The sequence below is a fragment of the Cyprinus carpio genome, chromosome B13 (genome assembly GCF_018340385.1).
Source record: "Cyprinus carpio isolate SPL01 chromosome B13, ASM1834038v1, whole genome shotgun sequence".
In the NCBI taxonomy this organism is placed as follows: Eukaryota; Metazoa; Chordata; class Actinopteri; order Cypriniformes; family Cyprinidae; genus Cyprinus; species Cyprinus carpio.
In genome coordinates this window covers 30,026,080-30,044,652 of record NC_056609.1, presented here as the reverse complement: position 1 = coordinate 30,044,652, position 18,573 = coordinate 30,026,080, and the positions used below count along the sequence as shown (strand labels likewise).

General features: G+C 32.8%; 1 protein-coding gene across 1 annotated transcript in view; it reads right to left on the bottom strand.

Annotated features, from left to right (window-relative positions):
• Window positions 1-14,211: 14,211 nt before the first annotated feature.
• The window catches only part of LOC109077109 (heparan sulfate glucosamine 3-O-sulfotransferase 1-like), a 49,612-nt gene continuing 45,250 nt past the window's right edge, over window positions 14,212-18,573 (bottom strand). Inside the window, exon 2 of the mRNA XM_042737605.1 lies at window positions 14,212-15,474. Coding sequence (XP_042593539.1) covers window positions 14,429-15,358 — 930 coding nt within the window. The 5' untranslated portion in view covers window positions 15,359-15,474 and the 3' untranslated portion in view covers window positions 14,212-14,428. The remainder of the gene's footprint in view (window positions 15,475-18,573) is intronic.

Sequence of the window (18,573 nt, the reverse complement as noted above, 5' to 3'; positions counted from 1 at the left end):
AATCGTTTGACTAATGGTTAACTGATGTGAGCGTATTCTGACTGCAGACATGTCTGTTTGATACAGAGCGCCGCCTGCTGGCTCATTCATCACTGGTTGGATGCAAAGTAGTGCACTATTATTTCTACAGTATGCATGATGTGCATGCAAAGTCAGGTCAGAAGTCAGTAGTTGTACATTGCACAATGCACATACTGTATCCCACAATCATCAGCCAGAATATACACAAGATCTCCCCATGCCTGTGATCAGACTGTCAAAAGTATATTTTTACAGAAAAGTGGAACAAAAATGTAAAATAACTTCTTTGTTGTTGTTGTTGTTGTTTGGACTGTAATACTATTTCCACACTATGCACATAGTGCATACTGGCTTTATGCATGAAAAGTTGGGTCAATAGTTTAACATTGCACACTACACATATTGTATTCCACAATTATCAGAAATGAAATTGGAATAAAAATTTTAAATTATTTTTTTTCCTTTACTCTTAATCTTTAGTAAAAAAAATAATAATAATAATAATAATAATAAAAATAATAATCTGAAAACAAGTCTTAACGAGTGAAGAAAGTAGTAAGAAATTACTTTTAGGTACACTTTATTTATTTTTTATTTTTATTTTTTTGGTATTTTTATTTTCTTTGATTGTTTTTTTTAATGCAATTTAATTTAATGTAATTAAATTTTTTTTTTTTTTTTGCATTTTTTCTTGCACATTTTTCCCCAGTATAACTTCATGCAACTCACTGATAATGAGTTAATGTGACCAAAACAAAGTGCGCTACTGTACTGATATATTTCTACAATATGCATATTGTGCATAGCCTGCAACCTTATAAAATTAATAAAAACTACATAGGCATATAAAAACACTACATAAGGAATGTTTTCTCTAAAAAATGTCCTAAAACTAAAATTTTCTTTTAAGTAAAATTTTCAGATGGTTGAGAAAACATAAAAAAAAAATAACATTCCTATAATGTCTGAAAAATAATGCAACATTTTTTTTTTAAACGTTACCACCAGCACAAGACATTTTCAACACTTGATCTATTGTTTTAGCAATTCAGACTTGTTTTGTCAGACGTTTTGCGTGTAAAATGTTTATGCTTGTTTTTTTACAATAACTTACTTTGAATTTCTATCTAATGCAGTGACATTCAGACTTTTCCAGTGTTTGTTCACTGTACGTCTGATGCAGTAGCAGCAGTAAATCGACGGATGGTTGCACACATATGCAAAGACACATAAAGGAAGACAAAACCTTGAAGGAAAAAGGCATGCAGCACTAAATCAATGCCAATCTCGTCTCATTTCTCCAGGCTCTTCACACGCAGAGAACATTAGGATACTGGATCCGTGTGCGGTTTGCTGTAAGACGAGGCACTCGTGCAATGCTTCAGCTGCATTGTTTTCGCTCTCGATGTACAGAAACACAATAAGTGAGTTAATAAATGTCTCTGTGCTCAGTCGCCGCTCTCTCAGACAGAGTGATAAAGTAGAGGATGCTTCCATTCATTCACTATCTGCTTCGCCGCTTCGTTACCTCGTTAAAAAGTCAATTAAAAGGAAACAAAGACGGGGAGGGTGAATATTGTTTTCTTTGCAGGTCTTAAAGAGCGGCCTTCAACCGCATTTTATGAATCGATGGGGAAATGTTATTCATGAGCATCTGAAAGTGAAAACTAGACACATATTTTCTGTCATCCAGAACAGATGCATTGAATGCATGAGTGAGAGTGTGAATCTGTGTGTGAGAGACGGTCGGATGCAGCAGATGTTTAACAGGCTGAGAAGAAGATGCATTTCTGTTGAGGTGTTAACTGCTCTGTTCAATATAGACGTTTAAATGCCTTTAAAATGAGACGAATGTGCTGGAAAATACCAAGGTGTCAAGAATATCCAGGTCAAATTCACTGCAGCATATTTTAGGACTATTAGGATTTTTTGAGTGTTGTGACATTATTTTTCTGATAATTAAGTACATTTATCTGTCTAAGTTTTGTTTTTGTAATGCAAAAATATGTAATGATACATAAATGATAAATTAATGTGTTTCTATATTTTTTTACTGGAATACAGTACCAAAAATTCTGCATTACAGTGGTGGAAATTTTAGGGTTAATTGTCTTTATTGGTCATCAAAATAATGTAAACAAATTGTATGATGACTTAAATTAATAATTACTATATTTACATATCATTATAATATTTTCTGGCTTTAAATTAACATATAACATATAATTGCATTATTGTATGTTTACTGAAATACATTACAAACAATACACAATATGAGATGTAAATTTTGCATGGAAATGTGCTTTATTGGCATCAATATAAAGTCAAAATGTAATCAATAAGTAAATAAATAAATCTTATGATTTTCTGACTATTAATGTATTTATTATGCTTTATTATTATTCATACATGATGATAATGTGTTGTTTCTTTCACAACTAATTAATGCATTATTGTATATTTACTGGAATACAGTACAAAAAAAATACTGCATATTATATTAATTTAATTGTCATTGCAATTGTCAAAATAATGTCAAAATGCAATAAATAAGTGAAAATTAAGTAAATAAATACATCTTATGATTTTTGGAATTATGAATTAACGTATTCATTACCATACTTTATTATTATTTATACATCATTATATAAAATATATCATTATATAAAGTATACACAATACTTTTTATTTCTAGCTTTATAACTAATCATTACATTATTGTATTTTTACTGGAATCCAGTACAAAAAATATTGCATTACAGGTTATAGTGGAAATATATATATATATATAAATTAAAATCAAATATATATATATATATATATTTAATTTAATTTATAAATATAATTTATTTATTTACCTGATAACCCATGATTTCATTATTGCATTATTACTTGAAAAAATGGATTACAGTGAGAACAGTGAGAATTACGTGAAAATGTCATCAAAATCATGTCATGAAAAAGATTTTCTCTTGGGAGCGATAATTTCTTAGTACTTCTTTTGTGATGATATATGGACATGTTTCGTGAGATTCACTAAGACTTCCAGAAAATGTCTTTTGTGCGTTGGCTTGTGTAAGTGGCACTTGTTTGAAGGCTGTTTGGATGTTATTCCTGGACAGTGCTGTAGTTGAGCTGCAGTGCAGTGAAGGAAAGAATGAAGGTGTTTGATGTTCCTCTGATCACTATGGCAACACCTGCTCAGACTGGAGCTGGAGAGAGATATGAAGAGCTGGGATGTGTTCCGACCAGAATACTAGTGCACTATTTATTACTACACACACTGTTTATTTTTTTTTTTAGTTTTAATTTTTTAAGTTGTGAATAAAGATTACTGAAGTGCATTTTACAAGAAAATACCATTTCAAAATTTCACATTTAATTCAACTTGACATTTCTTTGAAATTAATTGTGAAATTCAGTGAACCATACAAACCAACATTATTATTATTATTATTATTATTATTGTTTTTTTTTTTTTGCAATGATAAATGTTTTTACGCTTAATTTTTAGTGAGCTGAATGCAGTTATTCTACATCTTTTAGATGTTTTATATAAAAATTTCTTAAGTTTTGACAGTCTGATTACATGCTGAGGTGAGATGTTGCTTATATTTTGGCTGATTTTGGTTCATTCATTGACCTGTTGACTTGACTTTTCATGCATAAAGTTCGCAAAAGAGATGCACAATATGCACACAATATGCACACTATTTTATTAAAACATATTAAAGCAGCACACAACAATGTTTTTAAGCAGTAGTGCACTTCACTGTGGTCACATGACCTCGTTATCATTAAACTGCATGCAGTCATCTTGTCAGGAAAAAGGTTATTCTACATTTTTATTCCATTTTGTGTTTGTGTGTGTGTGTGTGTGTGTGTGTGTGTGTGTGTGTGTGTGTGTGTGTGTGTGTGTAAAAACGTCAGAAATGTTGACATTCTGATCACATGCAGAGGCGAGATGTTTATATTTTGGGTGATGATTGTACAAAGAAGAGATAAATTGTCTTATACTTTCTAAGTTCTATTGGAGGATATTGCATGTCAATGCATTGCATACTGGCTTTATTGCACTAAATATTATTTATGCAACTGAATTGTGGAATTAACTTCATGCATATGTGTGTGATTCACAGATATTGTTAAGTTGAGTAAGGAGGCTGCATACAAACTATTGTTGTGAATTATTTATGCAGATGCAGTATGCTGTAGTTCAATAACAGCATATGAATGTACGGCTGACTAATGAACAGATCCAGACTGAATATGTGGATGTTTCAAGTGCATTTGAGGAGTAAAATCTGCATGTAAACATGGTAAAACGTGTGAAACGGAGCTGAAAGTGCAACACTAATTGGTAAAAGCATCATCAAATTAATCAAAACATTGCATAAACACAAAAGCAGTGATGAATGTCTGCACAGACTCAAAGTACAAAAGGTAACCGCTATTAAACAAGCGTGCGTGAAAACATAATCCATTATGATGCTGTATAGAGTTAACAGAATTAAAATAAATACCCAGCTCACAGGGAACGTTCTCACAACTTTCACTAATGTTTTTTGACATTTCTAAAAATGTTAGGACCAAATGTTCCCAAAGTCATGTTTATGGAACGTTCTAATAACTTTAATCATTACGATAGGTTCTCATAATGTTGAGATACCGTTCTTAGAACAACATTCTCAAAATATCCTCATGATGTTATTTGTACTTGATATTCTAAGAAATGTTTCTGCAACCCTTTAAGTAACATTCTAATCACAACAATGAAACTGGACTTTTAAACATTCTTAGAATGTTACAAATAAACGTTCAAATAATGTTACATTTTAGGGGAAGTTAGTAGAATGTTGTCATAAACGTTTTTGTACTCTTTAAACAACATTATAATTGCAAAGCTATACATATCAACATTCTTAAAAAAAATGTTTAAATAAAATTTGAATGTTCTTAGAATATTAATAATAAACATTCAAATAACTTATATTTTGGGTGAAAATAAAGGTAGTAGAATGTTAAAAATAACATTTCTGTAACCTTTAAACAACATTATAATCGTAAAGCTATATATATATGTATAAACATTCTTAAAAAAATAAATGTTCAAATTAAATTTGAATGTTCTTAGAATATTAAAAATAAACATTCAAATAACGTTATATTTTGGGTGAAAATAAAGGTAGTAGAATGTTGTAACTAACGTTTCTGTAACCTTTAAATAACATTATAATCACAAAAACATTTTAACGTTTTTAGAATATAAAAAATAATGTTCAAATAACATATTTTAGGGGATGTTGTAAGAAATGGTTTTGAAACCTTTAAATGCGATTATACTAGCGAAACTAGATATTTGAACATTCTCAGAATTAAAAAATAATAATAAAATAAATAAAAGTTCAAATTATTATTATTATTATTTTTTACATACTTAGGAACATTAAAGAAATAACCTTTTGAATAACATTATATTTCAATGTTAAAACAATGTCCCCGCAGCTTTTTTATAACCTGCATGTATTACCTCGGCAGTCATGAATTTACGCATGCGCAAAAACAAACGCCTGGAGCGTCGCATTTCCATACCTGCAAACCTTCAGTCGTGCTTCTCTCCTTGACAGCTTTGGAAACAATGAGCAGCGTGAATCCTAAATGAACTGACAGGATTTAGCGTCCCGAAGAGGAGATACGCATCAGATATCATCATCATAACCATCAGCTCAATTACTGAGAGAGAAACGCAGCCCAAGGCAGAGAGATGCAGAGAATACAGTTACACAGGGAGCGAGGGATGGAGATGAGAGAGATAGAGGGAAACAGAGATGGAGAGACTGAGATGGAAAGATAACGGCCGGATTTTTCACTGTCCTATTTTCTTACACCTTTTCCTTGACCTTGAGCTGATGGTCTGACTGAAGCTCCTCTGATCTCGTGATGTTCACATGCATCATTCATCACTTCAGTCTGTTTACCTCAGAGAGTCTGGATACACGTGTTAGTCAGACGCTCCAGGTTTTATTCAGGCCAAGAACCACCCAGATAGAGCCGAAACCATGTCTGATTTTATATGGGTTTACAGGCATCAGTTCAAACTGACAACACAATAACAGACATAAAGACATTCATATATTGTTATCAGAGCCTCTCTGTGAGTTATGTATGGAAGCTTGTTTTCACCATGAAATAAAAATATAACAGTAAATGCAACTTTTTGCTCACAAATCAGAGCAAAAAAGATGCAAACTTGCAGCTGTGAGATATCGAGTCAGACTTTTGTGATAAAAGTCAATTACCTCGGAATAGCGATATATGTAAAATCAAAATGGCAAGATATAAAATTGGATTTGCAGAATTGTAAATTGGAATTAAGAAACATAAACTCGGAATTGTGAAACATGAACTTGGAATTAAAATCAGAATTGTGATAATATAAAATCAGAACTGCGAGACAAAATCTAATTTGCAAGATATAAACTCAGAATTGCGAGATGAAAAGACACAATTACCTTTTTTATTTTTGGTTTATGGCAGAAATAAAAAAGACAGAAATGCGAGATATAAATTCAGGATTTAAAGAAAAAATGTCAATTGCAAAATATAAACTCAGAATTGCAAGATAAAATTGGAATTGCGGAATTGTAAATTGGAATTGTGAAACATGAACTTGGAATTAAGAAATGTATACTTGAAATTGTGAAATATAAACTTGGAATTGCAAGACAAAATTGTGAGATATAAATCAGGATGGCAAGATTACGGCAAATGGCAATTAAAAATATATCACTGTGAAAAGTAAATTCGGGATTCTGAGGAAAAAAATAAGCAAGGTATAAACTTGCAATTGTGAGGGGAAAAAAATTCAGAATTATAAGACAAAAAGTCACAAATATATATTTAAATATTTATAATCTGCGGAAGGAATAAACTTCTGTAGTGAACAGTTGTGAAAAAGAGTGAAAAATGTGTGTAGAAATTGTGATCAGAATTTCTGTTCAAATCAAAGACAAAACTTGAAAATAAAAGAGCTTTTGGTATAATTGACGAACTTTACACAGCTACTGAACTGAACTAATTCAAAATATTAATACAAACAATCATATCATCTCAATTAAACTAAAACAACACTGCACTGAACTAAATTGAACTGAATGACAATTTTAGAGCTGCTTTACAGCTGAAATTGAATTAGTTTAATCATTGACTGAACATTTACACATAAACACTGTTATTTTACTGTAAGCTGCTTTGAAACAATCTGTATAACATAAAGTGCAATGCAAATAAATATGACTTGTCTTTTTGTGCATGCAAAGACAATGAGATGAAGAAAAAATGCATAATTTCAGTCCTTAGACAAAAACTAAACTTTAAAGAATTCAAATAAACCAAAACCTTCTGGAGAAGCTGTAGCTGTTTGGGATTTTTATTATTTTCCCTGTGTTCATGTTCTGAGCACCCGGCCTGATTTTAATCACCGAAACAGTTAATTAAAAGTTTGTTTCTGCGTTCAGATCCAGAAATGATCGCAGACAAATGTTTCCCACCTCACCGAACCCGCGCTCCGGATCACATCAAAAGTCAGCACTCACAGCTATAAAAAATAAATCAACAAACATCTCAATAATTAATGCAAACCAATGAAAAGCCCGTATGTAGAGCTCCGCGTTCACAGCATGAATGTTCTTGTAGGAATGTTAAAGCCCTGAAGACTGAAGGAGAATACGAGAGAAAGCGGACTAAATATCTCTGAAATTCATAAAAAACACAATTAAACAAACAGACAAAGCGAGAGGCCCTCATTAAAATTACAATATTACAACAGCTCTTAATAAAACAGACAAAATGAAAAATAATCAGAGCAACAGAGAAGAAGACAGTCTGTGCATCTTTCTCAAAGACATGAGGAGGAGTGTGTGTTTGTGTCTTTAAAGCACCATTCAGACACAATTCATTTTCTACTATATTAAACTACATGTACTGATTAAAACAAGTTTAGAATTGCTGTTTTTAATAAGGTCGGGCACATTTACACACTACAGTTTTTGAAATAAATGAATACTTTTATTCATCAAGGATGCATTAAATTGTTCAAAAGTGACAGTAAAGACATTTATAATGTTACCAAAAGATTCCTGTTTCAAATAAATGCTGTTCTTTTGAACTTTCTATTCATCTGTGAATCCTGAAAAAATAAAATGCATCACGGGTTCCACAAAAAATATTGTGAAGCACAACTGTTTTCAACATTGATAATAATCAGAAATGTTTCTTGAGCAGCAAATCATCATATTAGAATGATTTCTGAAGATCATGTGACACTGAAGACTGGAGTAATGAAGCTGAAAATACAGCTGCGCATCACAGAAATAAATTACATTTTAACAGAGATTCACACAGAAAACAGCTGTTTTACATTATAAAAATATTTCATAATTTTTACAGTATTTTTTGATCAAATAAATGCAGCCTCGGTGAGCAGAAGAGACTTCTTTCAAAAACATAAAAAAAAAATCTTGGACAGTTCTGTATATTCACTAAACACAGATCTGAGATTTTAAAAAGAAATGTCCAATTAATATCTAATTTTCTCTTAAAATCAAAAGAAAAAAAATAAATTTAAAAGAAAAAATACATTCGTTTTATTTTATACGATTTTTGTTTTTGTTTTGTTGCATTGCGTTAATATACTAAAGAAAATCATCCTGTGTGGACACAATATAAATTCATTGTGCTTTATATATATTTCAATTTTTACTGGATTTTTGACCAATAACATGCAGTCTTGGTGAGCAGAAGAGACTTCTTTCAAAAGCTTATATAGGCTTATATAGAATGCTAATTATCATGATCACAACTTTAGAATATCACAAGCTACTTTTATTCATTTATTAGCACTTAAACAAATTATTCATCTGATAGAATTTCTAATCTTTAGAAACGCACTTTTCAAAAACGCTCACAAAATGGGAAAGGCACTCGTTTCATAATGTGATTATTAAATAAGCTCTTGATAAATTGCTTTTGTTCCTCTTCTGTAAGTGGCTAGCTAACTAGCTATCACCATCAATAAAACTCTATTGTTTCTTTTGAAATCATTCTACTTTTTCCTTCTTTAAACGTCTGTCTAAATATTGACAAGAATCTGTTCAAAATCACATCACATTCTGAAGCATTCATCACTCTGTAAATAGAACGTCAAGGCAAAGACATTGCATTGTGGGCTTTGATGTTAGGGTATTTCATGCATTCTGCAGAAACAGTATGAGCTGTATGTTACTCCAAACACATGTGTCTGAAAACAGCTGAATATTGCAGTGGAGTCTGTCGAATCGCTGCTTTTAGTTCCTCACCCCAACACTGTTTTCCTCCCTGAAGATGTGATACTGTACTCCGCTTCAGAAAACACACAGGGATGAGCCTTCAGAGCCTGGAAGACTCTAGAGAACATATTACCAGATATAAGCACCAGATATGAATATGATCCTCTCTAACGTTCACTTCACAATTAAGCTTTTTCATGAAGATCTGCAGGTGTAAACATGAATGAAGAAGATGCGCTGACGTCAAAATAAAATAAACATAAATTATAACCCCTTTTAAAACTTTAATAATCAAAAACTATAATTACTACACTACACTACAATTACTAATTGAAATAAAATGAACATAAAAAATATTATAACTATTTAGAAATATTATATATATATATATATACAGTATATACTATTAATTGAAAAACTTAAATGAAAATGTTGTCTTGGCAACTAATTGAAATATTAGAAATATTTCTATTTCTATAAAAAAAAATACCAAAAAGTAATAAACGAGAAAAGTGTGTTGCAAAATTAATATAAATTAGAAATGACTACCTGACATAAATAAAATTGAAAAAATCATTAATAAATATGACATTAGAAACATCAGAAAGCATAAAATTACTAAACTAAACTGAAATAGAATGAAATACAAATATTAGATGAAAAACTAAATGAAATAAGGTACTAAAATTAATAAATGAAAATTTTTAAAAACTAATAAATAAGAGAACATTCCTAAAAAAAGAAAAAAAAAAAAACTAACTGAATTACTAAAATGACTAAAAAACATTCCTTTAAAAAAAATGTTTTAATGAATCATTGATAATTGTGCCTTCACTGCCATCCTCACTGAATAAAACTATTGATTTCTGTAAAAAAAAAAAAAAAAAAAAAAAAAAAAAAAAAAAAAAAAAAAAAAAAATCAGTCAATCTTTCTTTTATCTTACAAAAAAAATCAGCTTTCAGCTATGAATTTGAAACCAAAAAAAAAAAAAAAAAAAAAAAAAAAACTGGTTACTTTGCATTTTTTTACAATATTTTGTATAAAAAATGTGTAGTTCCCAAACTTTTAGCAGTTTTTCACTTTTAACATCTTCCTGCATATGAATATGACCCTCTCTATGCTGCATTCACAACATTCGCTTCACATTCACGGTTATTGATGAAGACGTGCGTGTGACGAAGCGTGTTCAGATGTGATGTGAAGTCAGAACAGAGCAGAGTTCAGTCCGTGTCTCCAGTCATTAGAGATCGAGCTCCTGTGAAGCTCCACCGCAGACGCTGCTGCAGAACCCAGATCACACAGACACACACATTCTAAAGAGCGGCTCTCAAAAACCTAGAGAAGGGGGAAAATGATGAGCTGGAAGGAAATGGAGATGGAAGCAGCGATAGGATGTTAGAGGAGAAGGGAAATAGATGGGGAAGATAAGCAGCGGATGCTCTCGCTCTGCTTTCTTACTCCAATTTCCTGAGCGACCTCTTCAGCACCGTCTGGGTCTTCAGTGTAGCTGCTGCCTGTCGGGACAGATTCACTTTCTGACCACTGTTTGTTCACTGACCGGCTGCTGCGCTTTGCTCTCAAAAATGATGAGTGCTGCAGATCAGTTCTGTGTGTGAACTTATTCTCGGGGGGTATTTCTGTGTGCCAGTGACGTTATTGTTAATTCAAATTTAAAAACAACAAGAAACCATGTGTTAATTAAAATAAAATAACGCAAATATTAGTAATTAAATGCCACCTTGGCAGCTAACTGAAGTAAGTTTAAGTTGAAGTGCTAAAATTGCTAATTTGAATGACTAAATAAATAAATATGGAAATAATTCTAAAAACCGAAAACTAATAAATATGAGAGAAGCATATATCCAAATGACCACAAACAAAATTAAATAGAATTTAAATAAAGTTGAAATTGAATGAAATATAAATAATAAAAGAAAAACTTAAACAAAATGAAAATTAGAAATTTTGGTAACTAACTAAAATATGTTTAAACTCTGTATTAAAAGTATTAAAAACGGTAATAAAAATAAATTAAAACAATATATAAACATTAAAAAAGCTAATAAATATGATAAAAACATGAAATTTCAAATAAATAAATAAATAAAAGAAAAAAGAAAAAGAAATAAACTAAACTGAATTGAAAAACCTGAAAGAGAGTGAAATATAAATATTAGATGAAAATTTTTAACTAAATGAGAAAATTAGAAATGTGGCTTTAGCAATAAATTAAAAGTGTAAGTACTAAAAAAATTGAAATGCATTAAATTAAATTAAAATAAAACTATTTAGTAATATTAAAAAATACAAAAACATAACAAAATTACTCAAAATAAAATTAATTAAAATGAAAACTGATAATATAAAAATAAAAAGCTAAAACAATACACTAATGTAATATAAATTTCAAACACTGAATAATTAAAAATATCTGCTGTACACCAGTGTGCAAGGACTGCAGCATTATTATTTTAATAATTAACTATTATTAAAGTGTGTTGAAAACTTACAATCATCAATATATTTACATAATGAGGCACCAAATTAATGCAGAATGTTATTTTCTCCAGTCCCAGTCCTCAACTTGGTCTAATTTCTTTCTTCATTTAGCACTTAATACCATAACTTCTATTTAAATCAATATGCTATGTGCATTGATTTATTTGACAAATAGTCATTTAAAAAAGATAATGTACACTTCGACAGACACTGTCACAAAATAAACCCTTTCAGGATGATAAAAGACGAGTCCCGATTGAGATTTCTGTACTCCGTCCCTCACTTCAGTTTCAGTCAGTTTATATGACATTAGAGCTTGTAAAAACCTTTTACTGTATGTTTCAAAAGCAGAGCTGAAGAAACTGATGCGATATTCAGGGCCCATTTTGGAAGCAGAACCATTTATTATCAAGTACAAGAATATCAAACAAACAGAGAGAAAGAGAAAAAAAAAAGACTCAGATTTGTCTCGGGTAACCTTGTTACGACAAATACACTTGACAGCAAAGATCTTCCCCCGGTGTTGAGTTTTAATATCTTATTCCATACAATTTCAGATTGAAAACATGATCGTTCTGAAGTCTTAAAGGGATAGTTATCTCAAAAATGAAAATTTGCTGTTAAGTTACTCACCCTCAGGCTAGACAAGATGTAGGTAAAACAGTAAAGAAGATTTTTCGCTGAAACCATGCTCCTTGATGATTATAAAATGCATGTCAATAGCTACCCGCACTCTGAAAGTCAAAAAAGCACATACAGGCAACACAAAATTAATCCCTGTGGCTCCTGATGATATATTGAGGTCTTATGAAGCGAAATGATCAGTCTGTGCAAGAAACATTATCACCTGTAATCCAGAGCCTCAGGCGAACAGTCCAGAGTGTTGTCTGGTTCACGAACGAATCATTCTTTTGAAATGATTCTTTTCAGTGAACTAGTTGAACCAGTTCTCTAAATCAGACCGAACCATTTGAAATAGTCACTCAAGTCACTCAATCAAAACTCACTTTCAGACCCCTGACAGTCACTCCGACTCGAAATGAGCCAAAATACCAGTGTATCTGATCTTATGATGAATGAACTGATTCAGCGATCCAGTTCCTCCAACAATCACTGAGCTGAGGAAACAGTTCGACTCGGACCGGAGACCAATGAGCCTCTGATATGTACATGCATAAACCGAACACTTGATTAAAGGGCCCAAATGAATGTTTTTATGTTTTCTCATGGTTTATGTAAAAATGTGAGCTGATGAAGACTAGTTTATTCACTTTAAATGCTTTAGACATGTAAAACATCCATGTTTCACATCATTACTGGGTGCTTTAATAATATGATTGCGCATATGTTACATCATTGTGTGATTACATAAACAAACTAGTGAATTGAACCAGTTAATTGAAACGAACAGTCCAAAAGAATCAGTTCATGGAAAAGAATCGTATTTCCCCATTTGCCTGAGGCTCTGGATGGAATAATATTGTAAATAATGTTCAGTTTCTTGTACAGACTGATCATTTCACTTCATAAAACCTCAATATATCATCAGGAGCCACAGGGATTAATTCCGTGCTACCTGTATATGCTTTTTTTTTTTTTACTCTCAAAGTGTCAGTAGCCATTGACTTGCATTTTATGAATCACCGAGAATACCACTTTCTGTTCTAGACTGTTCTACTGGAGAAACAAACTCTTTGATTAGCCTGAGGGTGAGTAACTTAATAGTGAATTTGTATTTTTAGGTGCACTATCCCTTAGGGATGAAAAGGTTAGTTTACCCCAAAATGAAAATTCTGTCATTAATTACTCACCCTCATGTCGTTCCAAACCCGTAAGACCTTTGTTTATCTTCGGAACACATATTAAGATATTTCCGAGAGCTCTCAGACCCTACATAGACAGCCACACAACTGTTATGTTCCCAGACCCGGAAACGTAGTAAGGACATCGGTAAAACAGTCCATGTGACATCAGTGGCTCAACTTCAGTGTTGCAAAGCTACGAGAATACTTTTTGTTCGCAAATAAAACAAAAATAACAACTTTATTCAACAATTATTAGCCCCCGAGTTATGTCTTCTGCCATTTTGGAGAGTATCACAATCCATACATATGCTTCCCTGAAACGTAAACAACACTGATAACGTTGACAATGTTAATTGCTCGCGCCTTCCACCTTCGAACGTAAACAACGTTGATTCCATTGATTAAGTTCTTTGGTACTCTCCAAAATCGCATATTTTTGTTTTATTTGCGCACAAATACAACATTTGTTTTCTCAATATTCTCACAGCTTCGCAAAACTGAAGTCTATTTTCCTGTGAACACACAACATACTGAACATACTGTCGATGGGAGGGTCAGAGAGCTCTCAGATTTCATTGAATATATCTTAATTTGTGTTCCGAAGATGAACGAAGAGTTTTGAACGACATGAGAGTGAGTACTTAATGACAGAATTTTAATTTTGGGGTGGACTAACCCTTTAAGAGGCGTGTCCATGGGGGAGTGGTTTGTTTGATGCATCAGCTGTCAATCAGCCCCCCGGCTGGGCTGTGATTGGCTAATTCCAGCTACTCCCACTACTGCCAGTTAAAAGTACGTCCAATGAGCTGATAGAAGTTCCGATTGTGTTGGCGCAAATACGAGCGCAGCTGTCGCAGCACAGTGCTGTTAACGGGTGGATGCGGCCGTCCTTTGGACTCGTGCAGGCATCGCTCATGGCCATCGCTGCGAATGCAGTAGAAGCCTTTGGTCTGGTTAAAATAGAAGTTGGACGCCACGATCCGCGGCGGCAGATGCAAGAAGCGTTCGACTCGCTGGAGCTCCGGTAAGGGGTCGTGGATCAGCGTATCCCCGTCCACAATGTGGATCTGCTCCAGAGGAAAGTGCTGAAGCCAGTTCCTCATGTGGACGTCGTAGAGACTGCGCTGGATGGCTTTGTAGCGTGTGTTTAGAGCGCCGTTCTTGACTAGCATGTTCTCGATGGCCTGTACAGGTTTGTGGTTCTCCAAGCGATTGAAGTAGACTTGCGTATAGTCCGATATGACTCTCTCCGTCGGGTCTCTCAAGATCAGCAAGAGTCTGATGGAAGGGTTCATGGTGTGGATCCGCGCAGGTGCCACTGGAGACGTGAAATACCCCGGCGTCTTTTCCACGGTGATCTGATTTGGGTACGAATAGGGCATTTGGTCCCGGTACCATTCGAAGCCTTTGGCATAGTTCTCATCCCAGTCAAAGAAGTGAACTTCGGTAGCCGCCGCTGCTACTTCGGGATGGATATCCAGCATTTCCAGCAACGCTCTGGTGCCTCCTTTTCGCACGCCGATGATGATGCTGTGCGGAGCATGTTTGCTGGTTCCTGGAGGAGGAACTAAAGAAGGGCCAACTGTACCGTTGCCCAGATCTCCCGGGGTTGGCGTCGAGCCGCCGGGCCACACTTGGATGTACTCCGGCGGGGCGGCGTATGTCCGGAGCACCAGGAACAAAACATAGCTCAGAAGATTAGCCATGGAGAGCGTGAGAAGAGATAGAGGAGATGATTGGCGGCGGTCAGTGTTGAAGGAGTTTCACAAACTCAAGCTAGAAGAGCTCAAGGACGAGGCAAAGCCACCGGTCCACAACGCATCTGGAGAACACAAGAGAAAAGAAGGAGTGATCAGTGTACTTGATTCACTATTCAGATTAACTCTTTGCCCGCCAGCGTTTTTGAAAAAAGTTGCCAGGCACCACCAGTGTTTTTTGCTGATTTTCACTAAAAGATCAGAACCTCTACTTTCAAAAATAAATAAATATTGTCAAATACCACATCTAGATCATATTCAGTAATATTATCAAAGCAAAGATGCACTCCTAAAGCTCGCACAGTCCTTTGCCAATATCTAGATCGACATTTCACTCTGAAACATTACGGCAGTTTTTTTTATTTATATGCGGTTAGTGTTGATGATCGCATTATTTTTCATATGCATATGCTTACATATGAGACCGCTCGTTTCTGCAGCTTCCTTGTTTGTGTTTCTGATCGAGGGATTCTAGACTCATTCAGGAGATGCGTAATAGCGCCCCGAGTGTATAACAGTGAAAACACGAAAACCCGGAAAATTCCGTGTTTGGCAAGGAAAGAGTTAAAGAGTATATTAAAAGTCGCCAAACTTTCCCTTTTCCCTTTTTGATGAAGCAAATATTGTTGATCCCATTTCCACCAAGTGATGTTGTTGATAACTAATAAGAAAACTAAACATATTAAAAGTAATTTTCAAATAAGCTCAAATAAATTCAAATATACATTTTTAAATGATGCCTGGTGTAACTAATTAAAATAAGCTGAAGTACTAAAATGACTAATTGAAATAAAATCAAAATAAATTATAAATAATTTTAAAACTAATAAACATAAAAGCACAGAAAATTATTAACTAAAATATTAAATTAAATTGAACTGAAATAAAGCTGAAATAAAATAATTTATAGCTATATATTACATGGAAAACTTGAAATGTTGCCTTAGTAACTAACTGAAGTAAGTTTAAGTACTAAGATTTTTAATTGAAATAAAACTAAAATTAAATTCTAACTATATAAATATTTGTAGAAACTAATAATCATGACAAAAGCAAATAATAAAGTGACTAAAAATGTAACTGAATTGATATGAAGCTGAATAAAATAAAGAATAAAATAGTAGATGAAAGACTTAAAATATGAAAATTAGAAATGTTTCGGCTAAAATACTAAAATAAATAAATTGTAAGTACTAAATCCAGAAATTAAATAAAAATAAAGCTATATAAAATATTAACTAAATATTCAATAAAACTACAAATAACTGAAAATGTAAATGTAAAATAAAATAAAAACTGAAAATGTAAATGTAAAAATAAATGCTAATTCATATATAGTTTTTATTATTTTAATTTCAGTTTTTTCCTTTTTCTTTTTAGTTTAATTTAATAATCCTGTGCTAAATCACAATGAAGTTTGTTGTTGATTTTAAAATATTTTTTCTATATTTTTACACCATTTCTGAATTTCCCAATGAAACCTTTTTTCCTCTTTGTTTTTCAATCTCATCCCAGGCTGCTGATCCACAATAAATAGGATAAATCATCTAAAGACCCTTCTGAGAAAATAAATAACTGTGATTCCTCCTAATATTTCATAAATCCATGCCAGTTAAACTGGTTTTATGTGTGGCCAGACACTGCACGCAATATTATTGAATTCCAGTCAAAATGGGTGCTGAAAAAACCTCTGAACACAGCAACCAATTTGATTTTATAGAAAGTGTTGCTGTGTTTATAAAAATGCATTGCATTTCTACTCAGGAAAAACACTTGGCACAAAATTACCCAGCAATCCACAGTGTTACCTTGAATTCAATCCCCTGCCGTCCTTTCTCAGGTCACATTTAAACCTACACCTCTGATAACAAAGCACTAACAATACAATACTAACTGTGCAGCAGCGGAGACGTGTTTCTGTTCACTAAAGGTGAGTCTTTTATCGCTTCAGCAGATTTAAAGAAGAGCCAAGGCCAAAGTCGCAGCCAACGAGAGCGGAAAGATCCTCGCTGATTGAGTTCAAGGGATCCTCAAGTATCCCATGCAAATGTGTGAATTCTCAAACATCTCCTGACCTTTACGCTTCATCAAATTCCCGAGCGGAGAAAACAGAGACACAGTTAACAGAGCCTCTTACTCAGACCAAACAGAGGAGCCTCCAGTCACAATATTCCTCCAGTTAAAGGTCACTTCGGTGGCATTTACCGCCGCTCTCCAAACTGATTAAAGTGTATAACTCTATTACAGATTACAGCCATCTGCACGCTTTCATGAGACACCATTACATGACTTGATTTCAGCTCTCAGAACACTTTATCCAAACTCCACTCGCTCCAGTCAAGTAGAATGAATCATTACGTTTATTACGATTAGCCACTTCTCGGCCGGTCACGCTGGTTTCCTCTCAAGGGCTGAAATGTGACCTGCAAGAGAACCCTTAGTGAGAACTACAAACAAGGGCTTTCTAGGGCCCTAGGATTTTTTTTGTTCTTTGATTATACATCTTTATTGCAGAATCACAACATTTTTTTGAACTCTTAATTTAAACTGTAAGCATGTTGCTCAGCACTTTGGCCAAAAAAATTATGGAAATGATCCAATTTCATTTGATTACATATTAAACGATTAATTCAATTGTGACAGTTTTATGCATTAATTTGGTTCCATTTTTGATAAGACGTGTATTCAATCATAAAACACAGAATCCAGAGAAATTAAAACGGACAACACAGAATTTATGAAAATAAATAAATAAATAAATATAACATTTCAAAGGGCCATATTATTGTTAAAATTGTAATAAATTATTAAATAGTTAAGGTTTTGTGAATTTAACTTAATAGCATTCCTTATTAATGAAAAATAAAATCTAAATAAATGGAACTATTAAAAATGGAAACTAGAAAAAAAAAAAATTAAACAGAAAACATCGTAATTGGAAAAAAAAATCAAATGGAATTAAAAAAATATATATAATCTTTAATACATTTTTAAATGCAATTTTTTTTATGAATTCAATTTATTTAACATCCTTTTTTATTATTAAAATTTATTTAAACAGTAAGTAAAAAAAATAAAAAAAATAAAATAAAAAGGAATCCAGAAAAATGTAAACAGAAAACAGGAAATTTGGGAGAAAAAAAAATAGAACATTTCATAAAGCC